This window comes from Jaculus jaculus, chromosome 4 (assembly GCF_020740685.1).
Source record: "Jaculus jaculus isolate mJacJac1 chromosome 4, mJacJac1.mat.Y.cur, whole genome shotgun sequence".
Taxonomy (NCBI): domain Eukaryota; kingdom Metazoa; phylum Chordata; class Mammalia; order Rodentia; family Dipodidae; genus Jaculus; species Jaculus jaculus.
The window spans coordinates 66,601,432-66,620,672 of NC_059105.1; the positions used below are offsets into that span (position 1 = coordinate 66,601,432).

The 19,241-nt window shown below is 40.8% G+C and overlaps 1 protein-coding gene across 2 annotated transcripts in view; it reads right to left on the reverse strand.

Moving 5' to 3' along the window:
* Window positions 1–2,188: 2,188 nt before the first annotated feature.
* Window positions 2,189–19,241, reverse strand: part of Pdk1 (pyruvate dehydrogenase kinase 1) — a 29,681-nt gene continuing 12,628 nt past the window's right edge. Inside the window, exons 9-11 of one of the 2 annotated variants that reach the window (XM_004660340.2) lie at window positions 11,112–11,222; window positions 8,020–8,133; window positions 2,189–4,697 (exon numbers count right to left, since the gene is read on the reverse strand). In XM_004660340.2, coding sequence (XP_004660397.2) covers window positions 4,557–4,697; window positions 8,020–8,133; window positions 11,112–11,222 — 366 coding nt within the window. In that variant the 3' untranslated portion in view covers window positions 2,189–4,556. The remainder of the gene's footprint in view (window positions 4,698–8,019; window positions 8,134–11,111; window positions 11,223–19,241) is intronic. The other variant, XM_045147381.1, reaches the window with a different exon arrangement.

A 19,241-nucleotide genomic window follows, 5' to 3' on the forward strand; every position in this document is an offset into this window, starting at 1 on the left:
TGGTAGGTCTTTGGACCTGGTTTTCAGGAGGAATATGAGAGCTTGGAACTTTGGGCTAGAAAACCATGGATAGGTATAGGCAGAACTCAATGTGCCATTCTAGTGGGAGTTGGGAAGGCAAGAATGCTGAGAGGTGTAGAGATCCAACGCATGAGGTTTCAGAGGCAAGCAAGGATTCTACCAGGAGCTGTGTGACAGACCGTTCACATTACACTGTTATGGACAGTGGATGCATTCTGCCCACGTCCTGAGAATCTCTAACTTGACAAAGGAAAAGGCTATCACAATTCCCTGAGGCAAGGGGCAACAAAACTGAGTCTTGTTTTGTTATTAACAACCTACAATTAACAATTGCTAAAGATGGCTGGAGAGATGGCTTAGTGGTTAAGGTACTTGCCTGGGAAGCCTAAGGAATCAGGTTCAATACCCCAGTACCCACTTAAGCCAGATGCACAAAGTAGCACATGCATCTAGAGTTCGTCTGCAGTAGCTGGAGGCCTTGGCATGCTGATTCTCTCTATCTGCCTTTCTCTCTCTCTCATGAATAAATTAAGCATTTAAAAATATTTTAAAAAAACAATTGCTAATGAAATGTGAAGACTAGAAAAAAATGAGCAGTATGTTGTTTAATTCTTTCCAAATACATAAAAAAACAAATAGCGTGGTAATTTAAGAATGTTAGGATTCAAAAAAAAAAAAAAAAAAAGAATGTTAGGATTAAGCAAACTAGTACTACATTTACTTTTTTAATCATGTAAAAACTCCTTCAGCATTAATTACATTATTTTTCAGTATATTGGATTTAACTGTAATAAAATTAGTCACTGGTGCCAGAAGTTAATCATTTATGAAGAAAAGTTCTTCCAGCAAAAGGCATGTTTGTGGTGCTAGATAGATGGCTTAGCAGTTAAGAAATTTGCCTGTGAAGCCTAAGGATCCAGGTTCAATTCCCCAGTACCCATATAAAAGCCAAATGCACAAGGTGGTACATGTATCTGGAGTTTTGTTTGCAGTGGCTAGAGGACCTGCTGTGCTTTCTCTCAAATAAATTTAAAAAAAAAATTAAGCCATGTTTGCAAACCACCTAAATTAATCCTGATCACTTTTTTTTTGGGGGGGGGGTTGAGGGGTTTGAGGCAGGGTCTCTCTAGCCCAGACTGACCTGGAACACATTCTGTAGTCCCAGGCTGGCCTCAAACTCACATCGAGTCCCCTGATTGCTGGGATTAAAGGCATGCAGCACCATGCCTGGCTCTGATCACCCATCCTTTAAAGCTTCACATCACATAAAACTGACAACATGGGCTGGAGAGATGGCTTAGCGGTTAAGCGCTTGCCTGTGAAGCCTAAGGACCCCGGTTCAAGGCTCGGTTCCCCAGGTCCCGCGTTAGCCAGATGTACAAGAGGGCGCACGCGTCTGGAGTTTGTTTGCAGAGGCTGGAAGCCCTGGCGCGCCCATTCTCTCTCTCTCCCTCTATCTGTCTTTCTCTCTGTGTCTGTCGCTCTCAAATAAATAAATTAAAAAAAATAAAATAAATATTAAAAAAAAAAACTGACAGCATAAACTGAAAGTGGTTGATTGACTTGTGCTCTTCTGACCTGAAGTTCTGGTGTCCACAGTGAAGAGGCTGTGGTACCTACAGCCAATCACTGAGGACTAGAATGGGATCTGTCTTTGATGACAGAAGCTTAGTCTTGACCATCAACACATGTAAGTACAGGTAACACTGGTTAAATTACAATTACTTTTACTCGGGAGTTATTAAAATTTATTCATAGCTGTTCAAAATCATACAAGAGATCTCCATCTGCGACATAAAAGGCAATCATGAAGACGTCTGGATATGAAAATCCTGGATAACGCAACCAGATGAAAGCTACCTCTTGCTCTCTCCTTTAGCGCACATATATTAGAAATTGAAGCCTCAATCATTGTGCAGATACTATGATTTTTGTGAAAGAATCCTAGGTAAACTTCTGAATATCTGTAGAATGTTGAGTCTTGATGAGATTTCTTTTAAATACATGATTGTATTTTTTAAAATCTAAATTGATTTAAGTTTATTTTAAGAGTTGATTCATGTTTTCAGTTAACTGTCATGTAGAGAACATTTTATAAAATAATATGGCAGATTACCACCTCAATAACCTCAAGCAAAAACTTCATACCACAAGAAACTGACCACCATTAAACATGAAGGCATTGAAACCAGCTAGGATTTTAATTATAGTACAGAACACTTTTGCCATTCCTTCCTACAAAATGTTCCCACATTCATTAACTGTCCAAGTTATAAAAATCACTTAGTGTCCACTTCTTGGTTTTCATTACAGTTTTATATCTACACTGCATAAAATCAATGCTGGTAGACAAAATATCTCAGTAAGAATCTAAAATCCTTGTAAATAACTTTAAAACCAACTAGGAAAAACCTCCCCCATAATATTTTATTATACAATTGTCCATTGCCATGGTAGAAAAGGTATTACACCTTAAAAAGAAGCTAAAATAATTTTACTTTTATTTTGAGAACACTATTTATGTGCTCCTCACTTAATATAGAAAAGACTTAATTTTTTGGAAGGGGAAGAATATTTCAAAAGTAAAAACATTAAGTTTAATGTTAATTGTACAAATGTCTCATTTGTGAAAGTGAATATCTCAACTCAAAAAATTCTAAAATATTTCATTCAAGAAAATGTAATTTAAAGCTCAAAATACACTGAGTTAATGTCATGGATTAAAATTCTATTATTTCTTACAAAATCCATGATTTTGTAGGTAAGGTCTCTCTTTTCCAACATTTTTCCAACATTTGGTTATATTAGCTAAAAATCCCTGGGCAACAGCAAGCCCTGCGTTTCAGGACCCTTATCCCTCATGTGAGGGTTGTGGACTAACTGTCCCGTAACATCCCGTTTAATCTACATGTCTATAGAATTTGGCATAAGAATTCTATCTTGTGCCAGGTCATGTAATTTCACTTTTTATTTTAAAATGTATTTTGGGACACAGTGTAACAATTTGATAAATCCTTTCAAGAGTGAGGTATTTCGACTCATATATTAAAAAAAAAAAGACCAAGTGGCAAAGCTATACTTGGAATATTTAAATGTTTACTTTAGAAGGTATTTTTCAAAGTATTTCCCTATTTCTTTGAAAGAAGATAAGGTAGCAACTTCATAGGCTCCAGAGCATGCCAAGAGATCATGCAATAAGCAAGCCTCACCTGACCTCTGGCTGACTCTGAGACTTCACCAGGATGATGGCAGCCTGTTTTGGACCTCTGTTTCAATCAATGAAGTTCTAATACTTCAAAGCATCTGTGAACTGCAATTACCACACAAATGCAAATAACTGTTGTAATTGTCCAAGTTTACTTTTCACTGATAACATAATCTGGGTATTTTTAGATCCATGTTCTTTGTCACCACTTAAATAAAAACAGGGTGACCCTTTGTTACCTTACTGGTCTGAGTGAACCTGGCATCCCGCTATTAACTGTGCATCTAACGGCACCAGCCCCAAGCTGCAGCTCATCCCTCCACGCGTCTAGAAGTCTCACCTGGAAACAGGTGGGGGCTGAAACTCAACTGTCTGTTACTTCGGCAGCAGTGGCATCACTGTTTACTTTACCGAGTGGTTTCAGCCAGGCCAGGCCTAAGCCTTATCTTACAAAGCGCTGTCAAACCGATCCCTTGCTCCAGCCCTTGACACTCTGCCTTGGTATGCCTGAAGTAGGACCCAGAAACACTTTTTTTCAAAAGCTCCTTCAGGTAACCTCAACAAGCAATCAGTTCGGTTTGGGGACTCTCCACTTAGCTCTCAGTTTATTCCATACCATCGGTTAGTTGTCTGTAGATATAAACACTTCTAAGCCAGGTGTGCGGCCACACACCTCTAATCACAGCACTCAGGAGGCTGAGGAAGAAGCATCATGAGTTCACAGCAACCAGAGCTACTTAGCGAGACTCTCACTCTCAAAAAAAATCCTGGCATTAACCCTAAGCAGATTGTCCATGATCCTAAATTAGCACCATTACAATTCACTGTAATAAAACTATACCATGATTATTCACCTTCAGAGGACGACAATGCACGCAGAAGCTGCTGTGGCTCGTTCTATACTTCCCAACTGTGTTCTGCTTCCCTGAACACAGGAAGCTCACCTTATGAGGTGCCACTACTAAACAGATGGCAGGTAACCAGCTAATCCATATTATTTAGAAAATGCTTCTAGTACACAAATGAAAACAATTAAAAAAAGAAAATTATACAGCTTCCTATAGAAACCCAAAGACTCTGCAGTTCAGAAGTCTACCATAAAGAGGGACGTTGACCAAAATTACTATTATTTAAAAATACGTTCACTTAACTGTGAAAATATCAGTGTAAAATTGGTATAATTTCATCCTTTAAGAGGTTTATCAGGCAGAAATGGAATCCAGTTTCCACTTATTCTACCCAGAGAACTAAGTACAACTGACAGGTGACTTGTCTGGTATGAGGTGGGTCTGAACTCCACTTTGGGCTTTTCCAGGTGTCCCAGGCATATCTAGGCACTGCGGTATGTGGTCATGTCTTTAGGCTCCCTGCTGGGGACACACCAGTCATCGGCCTCATGGTTGGCGTTGTAATGCTTCCAGGCAGCTTTGTTGTACACGGGGAGCCTTTCAATGGATTCTGTTGAGAGAGCCTGAACAAAAAAGCAGGACTATATGTCAGACATTTGGAAGAATTCATTACTTGAGAAAATATACAGTAAAAAAAATGACTACAAATTGAATAATAACCTACTTATATCTTACTAATTTCTCTACAGACAACTCTTCAAAGTGTACATATTTGAAACATGTTGTTCTCTAAAACCTAGGGACTGAATTTGCTGCCAGCAGCTATTTCCTAGCCAGCATGGAAACAGCTAGACTGAAATTTTACACAGGTAAAATACATCCTTTGCAAAGTACTAGCCTGACCAGAAGTTGGCTACTTTAAAAACTTGGTTAAGGGCTGGAGAGATGGCTCAGTAGTGAAGGAACTTGCCTGCAATGCCTAATGACCTGGGTTCCATTCCCCATTACCTACGTAAAGCCTGATGCACAAAGTGGTGCATGCATCTGGAGTTGGGCTGCAATGGCTACAGGGCCTGTCTATCTCTCCGTAGAAATAAGTAAATATTTTTTTAAAACCTGGTTTAACTGGTTGTGGGGGCACACACCTTTAATCCCAGCACTCAGGAGGCCAAGGTAGGAGTATTACTGTGAGTTTGAAGTCACCCTGAGACTACACAGTGAATTCCAGGTCAGCCTGAGGTAGACCCAGATCCTACCTTGAAAAGCAAGCAAACAAACAAAAACCTAGTTAGGTATGTAAGAGTGAAACCTTTACATATTTGCCTTAACATACCTAGACTTAATTAGAACTGTTTTAAATATAAGAATACTGTTTTGTTCACTGTATTTTGAAGTATTTGTAACAATATGATCATTGATAAATATAAAACTATGGCTAGAGTAGTTTAGCTTTTGTATAAATGACTATTGGCCTTTATTTTTGCGTTCTCTCTCCCTCTCACTTTCAAGCAAGCACTGTACCATTGACTACTGATCTGCACACCAATCCCAGTTACTGTGTTTTCTTCTCCTGCCATTAAACACACCAATTTTATTTGCCAAATCACGTAATTTCTGTATAGTTTCTATATAGTTTCAATATAGTTTCATTTTTCCAATACATTAATTACTATCAGTTTGCTCCTCTATTTTAGCTTCCTTTAAATAACTGGAATCAGAAGATAAACTATTTTTCCTGTTACTGTCTTCCAAAGTGGGAATCTGCAGAACTGCAACCTCAGCCTATTGGTATCTCCCAAGATGCACATACAGTATGGAAGTAAAAATTTCCTTCGATAATGCTAGGTACGGTAGTTAATGGATGAAAGTACTGGACTAATGTTGCCCTATTTTAAATTCCTTACAAGTGACATGTTAACAAGTAAATAAAAGGAGGGGCTAGGGGTTGGGGAGATGGCTCATTGGGTCAGAATGCTTGCCACTCAAGCATATAAACCTGGCATGACCTTGGACCATTTAAATTCAATTCCCTAGCACTCACATGTATGAGTCTGGGTGTGGCCACACATGCTTGTAACCCTAGTCCTATGGGAAATGAAGATCATTGGAAAACCAATGGGGCTTGCAAAATAAACAGCAGCTCCAGGTGCAAAAAGAGACTGTCTCAAAGAACACTCAGATTGAGCAATGGAGGAAGGAAGCATGATGCTCTCCTCTGGCCTCTGTAAGCACGCACCTACACACACACGAACTAAGATCTATAAAGAATTTAATTTTCAAAAAAAAAAAGAATAAAGGCCGGGCGTGGTGGTGCACGCCTTTAATCCCAGCACTCGGGAGGCAGAGGTAGGAGGATTGCCATGAGTTCAAGGCCACCCTGAGATGACAGAGTTAATTCCAGGTCAGCCTGGACCAGAGTGAAACCCTACCTCGAAAAACCAAAAAAAAAAAGAAAAGAAAAGAATTTAATTTTTTCAGATTAATTTTTTTTTCTCACATAAATTCCTAAGTATTTCCTATAAAACAGGTGCCATCTAGTGGCCATACAAGAAACTATAGACTCACTGAGTAATTAGGTACCTCTGCTTATCTACTGCTCTTGTACCAGTGACCAGGCCCAGGGCTTCGTTTTCAGTAAGATATACAGACTGCACCATGAAGTCCCTGAATGCCTAGGACAGGAGGCTGAGTGCTTCCGCTCCAACCAGAAAGGCTATATACTTACTATGAGTCACCTGCACTTGTCCTCAATCTGTTTATGTAATTACATCTGCCACTGTAGTTCCATCTGGTTGAATGTTACATAAACAAAGTACAAAAAAGGAGGCTGTCTTTGAAATATAAGATGAATGCTTGAGAAAGACTCATGAGGGAAGGTCACAGAAAAATTGCTGTCCATTTCCACAGGCTTCATGATCTCACAGTGACTGTGGTTCTTGCCCAAGGCCAGCATAACACTATCAACATTCCGTCATGGTTGACGGAGGTGGGGATGCGACCTCCATCCCTCCCTAAACAGTTTGGGCAGTTGGTAACTGCCAGAGGCGTGGTAGACATTTTCTGCATGGGTATAACCATTGGCAAGTGTGTCTGCACTAAAAAAAAAAAAATCCCTCACTCATAATTGTGTAGGCAACTCTAATTACACTCAGTGAACTCAGTGGGTGATACACACCCCCCAAAGTAGAAGGACTACTTGAGAAGAAGGGGTTCAATAGAAGGAGGACTTGAAGGGGGACAGGAGAGTGATGGGAGGGGATTATGATCAAAATACATTATAAACATGGGTAAAAAAGATAATGAAAAGGCTGCTGCCAAAACAGCAGCTTTCAGAACACTGAGTGAGCACTCCAAAGGGTTATGCGTCTGGTTGTTTCCTGAAGAAGCCGAGATGATGCGCTGTAAGTACAGGTTGTGCACAGAGCCGATGGCGCCCCAGTCTGCAGCGCACACAGGGAAAGCTCAGCAGTGCCTCAGCAGATGAGCACGGCCACTAGATTTCACATAAAAATTAAATTTATGAGTTGGGCATGGTGGCACACACCTTTAATCCCAGCACATGGGAGGCTGAGGCAAGAGGATCACTGTGAGTTCAAGGCCAGCCTGAGACTACATAATGAATTCCAGGCCAACCTGGGTTAGTGCAAGACCCTACCTCAAATAAAACAAAAAACAAAAAAGTTAAATTTATGATATATGATTTTTGAGATTCCTTATTTTAACCCAATTGTTTCCCGTTAACTACAGTCCTGATCATGACAGACAAAATGTTTCTATCCCCACAGTCCAAGAGATTGACTGTCAAAATGGGTCAGATCCTATGTAAGTGTTTCTGTAGTCACTAAATAACCTGAGGTAGAGAAAACTTTCACTATTCCTTGTCAATGGTACTTTTTCATATCCTTAAAAGAAACAGAGTTAATCAAGAATACTACAGCCTTTTACCTTAATGTAGATCACTGCATCTGTGCCGTAGCCCTCTAAGGAATAAAGCTTTAGGTCTCCTTGGAAGTACTGCGCATAAAGACGTGATATAGGCAATCCGTACCCAAAACCAGCCTATTTGACCAGAAAGAAATACATTCCATTCAGAGCCACACACTGAAACACTTTTCTAATTAAGATAAACATCACCAAGTACTGCAGGTCTACGTGAGCCTGCATACCTGAGAGCTGTGCGAAGTTTCTGTAACAATTAAGCTGAAGCTTAGTTGAGCGCATCCACTTGTCTACTCTGGACATTCCAAACCCTTTAATCTGTCTATAAATGACATGTGGTAATCTGGGAAAGGGTCATTTCTTTGTTGCCTACCCTAGGATACCCCAGCCCTTTTTGGCCATATCATAAAAACATGTTTTCTTTTTTAGAAGTAAGACTAGAAAAGGCCTTGTGGCAGCTTCAGTAGATGGATCTTGTGACTTTACGCCATGAATCTCTTGCCTTTGTTCTGGACCTGGAGATAATCTACAATGGCTACGTTTTCTTAATCCTTACTGACAGGTCACTTCCTCGTTCAAAATCTTCAAAGCATACCAGCACTCCTATAACGCACTCTCCCTGCCTTCACAAGCTAGGTTTCTAGAAAGCTTTCAAGACTTGAGAAGACCAGATTTCTGCCTCCCTCATTCCCCTCCAGGAGAAACACCCTCTTCCCCTTACATTTCTTAAACGTAACACTTTTGGGTCTTTGTTCACTCTGTTTCCTGTACTGGTACTTCTTTACCAAACGCATCCTGTTACAAAATGCTTGTATAAAAGCAAAATAAGACTTCCATTACCAAATCATACCTTCAGTGGCATTTCACACAGCAGGCCAGGTAAGCATGCATGCAAATGCAGGAGCCACGGTGCTATTAATGAATGTGGGCTCGGGCTTTACCTTCCACCAATTATTTTACTTTTCTAACCGGTCTCCATGTGCGCCTCCAAGCCGGGCATCCAATTCCTCCACTTCTCACTATGCTGGGAGGCTGAACTGGGTTATGTCAACAGGTTCCTGTGCTGTCAGCTTCCAAAGAGTCCTTCTATTGGGGAGTCAGCAGGTCAGAGGGAGTCAAGGCAGGGTACTCATTCCCCTGGATCCTTCCCTGGGATGGCGCTTTGGGTGGGAGGGGTAACCTTGAAAGTAACCAGCTACTTTGCAACTGCTCCTTCTGAGTTCTCCTAACTTTTCTCCATTCTCCTGACCTAGACCAGTGCCATCTTTATGATGAAAAAGGTCTGTTTAGAAAGAGACCAGTCATAGACATGGGTTAGTGCAGTACAGCAACCCAGTCTCTCTGTAATTATCTTGACTTACCACACCGTGCGTACATTAATTGTATCCACCAGGGCCCCAAGAAAATGCATGAGCAGGGGACTTAAGCTTCCATGGTATGAGACCTACCTTACCACTACTTTGTCTGTGACCATACTTGTGGACTCTGAACTCGGCCACCAGACCTACACATGTGCTTGCACTAGCCCCAAGTGGTCCTTTCCTGCAACCCTCTCAGGGGTGAAAGTGAACCCTGCCACCAGGGACAGTGGCCAAGAGGCTAAATGGTGGCTAAGCGCTCAGAAAGAAAGCCGATGCCTGACGAACAGGATCCTCTCTATGTGAGTATGCAAATGCTCTGTCTAAACACTTGCCCACTAGAAAGTGTGCACACACAGGACACTCTCCGTTACCAAGTAGACAGCACAGGCAACCCCCACCCTCACCCCTGGTTGTCAGGCAGCCTTCCCAGCTCCCCAAGTACTGGCCGACTGGCTCTACTTACCAAGCAACCATATCAGCAGGACAGAGGCTCTTACTCAGGTAAAAACTGCACAAACATATAAGGGAGCCTGTCCCACTCTGGCTCCTTTTTTTTTTTTTTTAATTTCACATAATCTTGCATCCAAAACCCCAAAACACTCATACAGCATTTATTATGTGGCAGACACTACAAAAAAAATTTTATACCTATAACTTAATCCTCATAACCCCGTTTTTGAGGCTGGGGAAACTGAATAACTGGCTATCAAGGCTACACTTCCAGGAAGTGAAATTGGGAATGAAGCCAGACAATTCAGATCCAGTCTGTGCTTACTCACTTTACCCTTGTCTACAGTAAATCCACACTACCTGTTAGCTACCACAACAGCACCTCCTTCCCTCTCCCTCCTTAGAAAACAGAATTCCAAGCACAAGCTTGTTTGTCATTGGCATCACCTGACCCTTGGCATATGTAAGGCCATTCCTAGGACCATATGTCTCAATTGGAGAAGCACATCCCTAACAATCATTTCAAGTTTGGAAAGACATGAGCATACTATAAATGCAACCACAGAATGTGTGCCGTGTAACAGGTAAAGCTGTTAGGATAAAGTCCTTCTGGTAACTGCCTAGGAAAGCGTCTAGATCCCCCTTATAATGTGCTGCATCATGTTTCAGATGAACACAAGTGTTTCCAGAACCTGGAAGAACATAGTTCCTGTATAATTATAGGACAGATATTTGACAACATCCTTTTGGAGACTTAGGGGTTTAAGGATAAAGATGGAGTCAACTGGAAAACTGATCTTATTGAATCTGAAAATAACTGACATTAACACTGATTTCTAAAAACATCAAACAATAACTTGAGGTCAGGCTGATAATTAAAGAGGTCAGGATGTGAGTCTTACTTCTAGAAGAGTCTTCACTATGAGATCTTCTAGGCACAAATACTTGAGGAAAAAAGCCAACATTAAAGATTACAATGGTGTTGACCAAGTATTAGTGAAACCTGTAGCTTATTCACATCTGCACTAATATATCACATATAGTAACCACAGACAACCTGCTGCTTGGCAGAAAGAAATTCTGAAATAATAATCTGCCTTGGACTCATTTCAATTACAAAAAAAAAAAAAAAAAGTATTGCCAAGACTGTTTAAATTTTTTTAGGGCAAAGTGTTTGTTTCTACTGTTGCTAGGAACTTCCTGTGCAATTGGCCTAACTGGCTGATTTAGCAGCCAGAGCATGCAGAAGGCAGCCCAGAGTCAGAGTGTTAGCTCTGGGTAACGTACCAGGGGCGCTGCACGGGACGTCTCAACACGAGGCCGGGGTGCAGTTGAGTACATGTAATTGAAGAGTCGGTCAGTCTTCCTCAGTGGAACGCCTCCTCCTCGGTCACTCATCTAGTGGGAGAAATGATCATGCTCTGTGACCATGTCCTCTCTCTCTCACGTACTGTCACAGTCTGACTGCTGAGGGAGACTGTCATCTGCAAACATAAACACTGCCCTCACTGATAGTGGACACAAACCCTCTGAAATGTGAATTTCTACTATATCCTTCATTGATGTGGCTTTGAATATCTCTGTGCACTATACATAACACAGAACTGGTTACAAGCAATGCCAATCTGGAATATTAGAATTAATTGATAGTGTGATACCTATCATCAAATCAGAACTGCAAGTTCACTCTGACACAGCAATGCCACTTCATGAAATTTATCCTAAGAAAACAAACAGAAAAGTATGCAAAGTACACATGAAAATCCATCACAGCTCAAAAGAAAACTGGATAGCATCCCCATAGGTGATTACAGTGAAATAAAATACAGTCTAAAATAGAATACTCTTTAGTCATTTTAGTAGTATGTAGGACTACAGGTATTGGCAAGAGAGATGTCTACAGAAGACTGTCAGGCAGCAAAGAACAAGCTAGAAAACATTTCTAATTCTTTGTAAAACTAACAGTAAGAAAGCCTGGAAGTATGTAGACTGTTGTCTTTGAAGTGCTTTTCTTCTTTTGGGTTTTCAGTCTCTAGTAACTTTTCAGTTACTTCTATTATTTGAAAAAAGGAAAGCAGATATGATAGTAGTGCACATCTGAAATCCCAGCACTCAGGAGGCTGAGGCAGGAGGATCACCACGAATCTGAGGCCAGTTGGAGCTACACAGTGAGGTCCAGGCCAGCCTGGGATCAGTGTAAGATCCAGTCTCAAAAAAAAAAAAAAAAACAACAACCCATGAATGAATGAATAACATTTTGTAATATAGAACCCCAGATAACTTTCTAGTGATCTTTAAGACATCTTGAACACACACCCACACACACACACACATCAATATATTATTTCTATGTCATATTTTTCAATTAAATAATCATATGGTAGCTTGAACTTAGTGACTGATTTACATATAATTTTTACTGATTTCCTTTACAATTAATATGAATTTTTTAGTCTATATTCTAATTTAATATAGCCATTTGCTTTTGTCACAAACTCTAAGTTGATGACATTTACCTAGAATATCAATATCGTTGTAACATATTAACAAATATTTAAACATGTATATTTTGAGTATCTATTTTAAAAGTCAATAAAATGCTGGGTGTCATGGCTCACGCCTTTAATCCTAGTACTTGGAAGGCAAAGGTAGAAGGATCTCTCTGAGTTCAGAAGTGAATTCCAGGTCAGCCTCAGCTAAAGCAAGACCCCACCTCAAAAAAACAAACAAAAAATCAAAATGAATGGCTTTAGTTAAGTTTTATAGCATGTACATGCTATTCATTTAGTTGAAATTACATAGCTATTTTTTGAGGCAAGCCCAACAGACTGACCTTTTATTTTTCTATGAGAGCGAGAATGAGAGAATGAGAGTGAGAGAGGGAGTTTGTGTGTATGTGCTAGGGCCTCCAGCCACTATAATCGAACTCCAGATGCCTGTGCCACTTTGTGCACATGTACAATCTTGCACTAGCCTCACCTTTGTGCGTCTGGCTTATGTGGGATCTGGCAAGTCAAACATGAGTCATTAGGCTTTGTGGGCAAGTGCCTTAGCCACTAAGCCACCTCTCCAGCCCTACACAGCTCCTTTAATTCTTTCTTTGTGTGCTGCTGGAGATCGATTTAAGACCTCCCAATAGGCTACACCAACATTCTGTCACTAACCTATATCCACTGCCCTGTTGCCCTATTTTAGCTTTAAAAGTTAAAATACCTGCCTTGAGATTTAAAGATCTGCCTCTAATATAACTAAAACAAAGTAATTATAGTACAACAGTATATACAGAATGTATTAAGAACTTATACGCAGCATTAAGCTTAAAACTGTTTTTGGCTATGAATATTCAAAGTCCTGTAAAATGGCTTATTTTGGTAAGATGACTGAAGAATTCTGACTGTGTTTGGAAGTTAATCCAGTGCTCTGCTGCACTTCATGGTGACGTGAGTTCTGCATGCTGAGTGAATGATGAGGTTCCCAGCTATGTAAGGAATGCACAGGGGCTGAGCAGAAAGGACCTGGGGACTGAGAAGTGCACCTTTCAAGAGGTGAGGGCAGACCACCACGGGGAACACGGCTAGACTCGGCACAGGGCATTTGCTTCATCGCCCCTTGCTTTGTGGGCAGGAACACAAAGGCCACAACTGGCAGGTCATGGACTGTCCAGGAGTGCCCAGGAGAATTCTAACAGATGCCAGAAGATCCGAGTCCTTCAGGAAAGGGAAGAGGGATGACAGAGGAGATGGATGCTTGACGTGCATACACCTCATACAAGGATGGCATTCTGATGACAACTACATTGAGAGACAGAAAGAGATGGGGTGAGGGGCTGGAAACCAACCAAATAAGAAATCTCTGGGGCTGGAGAGATGGCTTAGCGGTTGAGGCACTTGTCTTCAAAGCCAAAGGACCTTGGTTCAATTCCCAGGACCCACATAAGCCAGATGCACAAGGTAGTACATGCATCTGGAGTTCATTTGCAATGGCTAGAGGCCCTGGTGCTCCCCTTCTCTCTCTCTCTCTCTCTCTCTCTCTCCATCTTTCTCTCTCAAATAAACAAATAAAAATTATACATATAAGAAATCTCTCATTAAGATGATTTGGAGAGAGAGAAAAAAAAAAATCTATGCTGTGAACCCAAGCCTGTCCAGGAAGAGAATATGAAAGCTAAGCAATGTAAACAGGAAGACCAAGAAAGCAAAGTTCACTCAATTATTTTAAATTTTCCGACAGAGCACAAAATTACCACTGTTCAATGTCATCTAGCCAAGAGCTGCCATCCCTAACTTCCTGTTCCCCCTAACATTGAGCTCTCCGGGCTAACTCATGTGAATTCAGGCCCAGAGGAAAGAGGCCGCTCCTTTGGTGACAGCTTTAGGCCAGAGCATCTAACTAGCCCTAGGCTCACTGGGACGCCTTTCTTTAAGTCTCACTCAGCCTTCACAGTCAAGCTTATAAAATTGCTAACCATAAGTGAATAAAGACATTTACACTTTAATTGAAAAGACATGTGTCTAAAATTCAGATTATTTACTTGATATATACCACATACAAACTCTGAAGGGGCAGCTAGGGTTGTAAGACAGTAAAAACAACATATCCAAAGATTTTTGTTTTGTTTTATTTTTCGAGGTAGGGTTTCACTCTGGTCCAGGCTGACCTGGATTTCTCTATGTAGTCTCAGGGTGGCCTCGAACTCTCGGCGATCCTCCTACCTCTGCCTCCCTAGTGCTGAGATTAAAGGTGTGCGCCACCACCTGGCTTTTCATAAGATTTTTAGCAGAGTGTAAAGACTGAAAAATGGCAATGATTTGAATAGGCCAAACAAGGGAGAAAACAAAATATAAGGCCTTGATTCTGAGAGTCTAGACTAAGTGACAGGGATGAAAGCTCATCTGAAAGATTTTTTTTTTTTTTTTTTTTTTTTGAGGTAGGGTCGTGCTCTAGCCTAGGCTGACTATGTAGTCTCACAACAACTCTCCTACCTCTGCCTCCCAAGTACTGGGATTAAAGGTGTGTGCCACCATGCCCGGCTGTCTGAAGGATACTGATAAATCATGCATTTAATGTGTAAAGAGAGATGAAGAGTAGGTGGCCTTGGGTGTAAGGAGGAAGAACAATGGGTGAAAACAGAATCTAATATGGGGAAGGTTTCTATAGGATTCTATTATTACAGTCTTTTCAAGGCCCTATAAACTTTCTATTTTTATTTTAAACAGCTTTATTGAGATACAATGTATCTGTCATATAATTTACATGTGTCAAGAGTTCAATTCTACAGCCTGGAACATATTGGCAGGTATGTGCAACCTTCACAAGCCAATGGATTATTATTAGATTTTTTTCCACACCTAAAAAAAAAAAAAAAATCCTACATCCTTTTGCTATCACATCTTACGCAGCCACCACTCTGCCTTCTGTCCTACATACTGGCCTGATATATAACTGGATCCGAGACGATACACCCTTTAGTAGCCGGGTTCTTTCACTTAGCAAAATGGTTTCAATGTTCTCATGTCCACCTTGTGGTATAGATACTTCATTCCTTGCACAGTGAAATGATATGCTCTTGCATGGGTACACCATATCTCATTGAGTTATTAGCTGATAGACACGTGAGCAGTTGCCACATCTTGGCTACTTCAGTGTTACTATCATGTACAAGCTTTTCTTTTTGAACACTTGTTTGGTATTAATATTCAGGAGTGGAATTGCTGGGTCTTTATTAACCTTTCCTTATATCAGTGAGCAGACTCCCTAAACAAAGTCTGTCCACCAGCACAGAACTCCCTGCTAAGCTCAGAGAACCCAGATGTATCTATGATGAAAGACCGTAAGAAATGGGAGGCAATTCAGAACAGTACGCCAAAGCACATCACACAGAAACAGGATGTGTGCAGGAAAGGACATGCTGTAACACAACATACACACCAAAAGAGAAGACATATATGAGATGCATTCTGAACCAAGGAAACCTTAATGAGCAAGTCAGCTAACAAAACTAACCAAAACATACATATCACTGTCCTAAAAAATTAATAATAAAAGTGACACCAGTTGGGCATAATGGTGCATGCCTTTAATCTCAGCAGAGGTAGGAATACTGAACTGAGTTCAAGGCCAGCCTGGGACTACATAATGAATTCCAGGTCAGCATGGGCTAGAGTGAAATGTTACCTCAACGAAACACACACACAAAAATGACATATTTCAAATGATTTTTATAATAAATACATGGTATTGCTATACGTATTTGTACCTTGGCCTTTTAAAACATTTTTTAAATATTTAATATTTATGTATCTGACAGAGAAAGGAGATAAAGAGAATGGGCACACCAGGGCCTCCAGCTGCTGCATATGAACTCCAGATGCCTGAGCCCACTTGTGCATCTGGCTAACATGGGTCCTGAGGAATCGAACCTGGGTCTTTTGGCTTTGCAGGCAAACACCTTAACTGCTAGTCATCCTTCCAGCCCTTGACCTTGGCTTTTTAAATGACTAGCCAAAAAGGAAACAGATAAAAAGAAACCTATAGCAAATATGATAGGAAAATAGGCAAACTGCTTAACAACAACCCAAAAAGCTACAAAAGAGGGAATTCAAACAGAATATTATGAAATAAAATCAGTCTTAAGAATTTATAAGGCAATGGCAATAAAAATTCATTAAGTCATAGAAATCTCATTAGAATTAAGAGTAAGACAGAATCATAAACAGAAGAAAGAAAAATCATAGGACGGGCCCATGAGGCCTAACATCCCCATGCTGTGATGACCAGAAAGAGAAAGGCGAAATGAAACGAAGAGAGGTTAGTAAATGACAGAGATGACCCCACAAAATGGGGAAAGGAAGGCCCGCACCGTGTCAGTTCAGACAACTGACGAGATAGGAGAAGCTCAGTGAGAACACACAGACACCTGAAGCTGGTCACATGCGAAGAAAAAGAAATTGTAATACACTGTCTTCTATCAGAAACAGCCCTGAATGTCATCCACAGAAACAGCAGAAAAAAAGCCTCTACAAAGCCCTTCTTCCAACAAAGCTCAAGAAAAAGGCAAAAGTCATCTGAATTAAATTTGTCAGAATCCTGGAAATGAACCAAAGGCTAACAGCCATCTGGGGAGCATTTATTCAAGAAAAACAACTGAGTATGTGGATAGTTAGCTTTGTGTGGTTTTGACTTATTCTCTTATTATGCCTGCACCCCACTCTCCCATTCAACAACATGCCATGGGTGTGAAAGCAGCAGCTGACAGCCACTTGGAAGGCTGTCTCTTTTTCTGGTCAGACTGAGCTCCCGGTACAAAAGCCTCACACCCACCCTGCCCCCACCCCAAAACTTGGAAACATTTTTCAAAAAAATTAAAAGTGATGGACTAATTTGAGGGCTGCCTGAGACCATGGACAAGTTAGGGAAAACAATAATGTTAATCAAAGAGCTTAACAGGAAAAGCAGGATATGAGCTGGCCTCAGGGCTCTGCATTGCTCAGCAACACCCTGGGACACTAGAGGCCACACTCTGGAGAGGTCATGCTCACTCAGAACTCAGGTTCTCGGCCCCAACTGACCCTGAGGCTCTGCACACACAGGATCTAAATGTGAAGGCACAACTGTCACTTCAGCGCAGTGCTGAAGCTCTGCTCCTATGTGCAGAGACCAGGGACTTACAGGTTGTAGACATTTAAACAAATCTCAGTCCAGTCACTATCTGATCACTAAGCTAAGAAACTGCACACTACACACAAAAATGAGTACCGGCTTAACAGCATTCATCTGAATTACAAGGCATGTAAGGAAACAAGAAAGTCTGGCCCACTAACAGGGTTGGGAAGATGAATTAATAGAAATTATATGTGAGGAAACTCAAGCTCAGTAGATGAGAGCATTGAGTTGCTATTTCAAATAGACTCAATAATTAAAGGAAATATGAGAATGAAGTCTAGCTAATAGAAAATAAGGTAGAACAACAAAATAGTCCAAATCCCCACTAAATGCGTGAACATGCAGCGAGCACTGGATCCTGCATAGTACCTGAGTTCACTTGGCCCGCCACACTCTATGCCCTGCACAGCACCTGGCTAACCTGTCCCACCATGCTCCATGTCCTGGTGCCATCACTGAGTAGAAGAGTACAAGCATGGCCATCCTGCCAACAGCTGATCTGATGGATGAGACAGCTATCCAGCAGCTCCCACTGAGTAGTGCACACCATGTGAATAAGCTAGAGAAGGGATGATTTCTGTCCTAGAAGAGAGGGGTATGAAGAGGTAGAGCGACCCAAGGACGGGCAGGATAGTACCAGCTACCCCCACCTCTCAAATTCTGGTATTATGCTTGCCCAAACCCCATCAAAATTTTAGCTGGCACTTTTACAAAAATGGACTACTACTGCTATTTAAGAGAGCTAACTCCTTACTACCACCACAGAAGCCAGTAATTGCTATTTAAAATATAAACCTTCCAAAATAGCAGTAGCAGAATACTCCTTAGAAATACAGGAATAGGGGCTGGCGAGATGGCTCCACAGTTAAGGCATTTGCCTGCAAAGCCTAACCACCAGGTTCAATTCCTCAGCACCTATGATAAGCCAAGTTTGTTTGTTGAGTGGCTAGAGGCTTTGCTGTGCCCATTCACTCACTCTCTTCTTGCAAATAAAATAAAATAAAATATTATATATATGAAATACAACAGTAAATACCAGAAGAAACACCTATAAGATTAGCTCTAAGTAAGGGCATAGATGACCAAAAACTCATATATTTGATTCTTATATTCTCTACATTATATCTTATTATTTTAAAAAGAGAAGCTCAATCATACTCCAAGGAAGCTGACTATCAGAACAAAACGGAGAGGCCTATACTGGTGTCAGAAGACTAGATTCCACAGCCCATGGCATTACTTCCTATGTGATCCTGTGTCTCAGTTTCCTCATCTGTAAAATTTAAGTTAAATGACCTATGCTAAGAAGCTATTATGAAAATTATATGAAACAAAGCAAGCAGAAGAGCACTGTTTACAAATGAAATATTATTTACTTTCTCTGTTACACTGAAAATACCCAAGTACTACCGAGTTTTACTTATCAAAGTAGAGACCTGTGATGACTTCTACACTGTCTGTCTCCAACATTTACTTCAACTTGAATCATCTGGGTTAGGAACCAGAATAGAAATGACTTAAGAGATAATTCCGTAAGTCATCAAATACATGAAGCAATGTGCTTATTTTCATAAGACTAACTGTCTTTTCTTTGAGAATAAATTGTCTTCTTCAAATTCTATGTGTGGGGGATGGGATATGGCTCAGCAGTTAAAGCACTTGCTTGAAAAGCCCAGTGGCCTGGGTTCAATTCCCCAGGCCCCACATAAAGCCAGATGCACAAAGTGGTGCATGTGTCTGGAGTGCGTTTGCAGT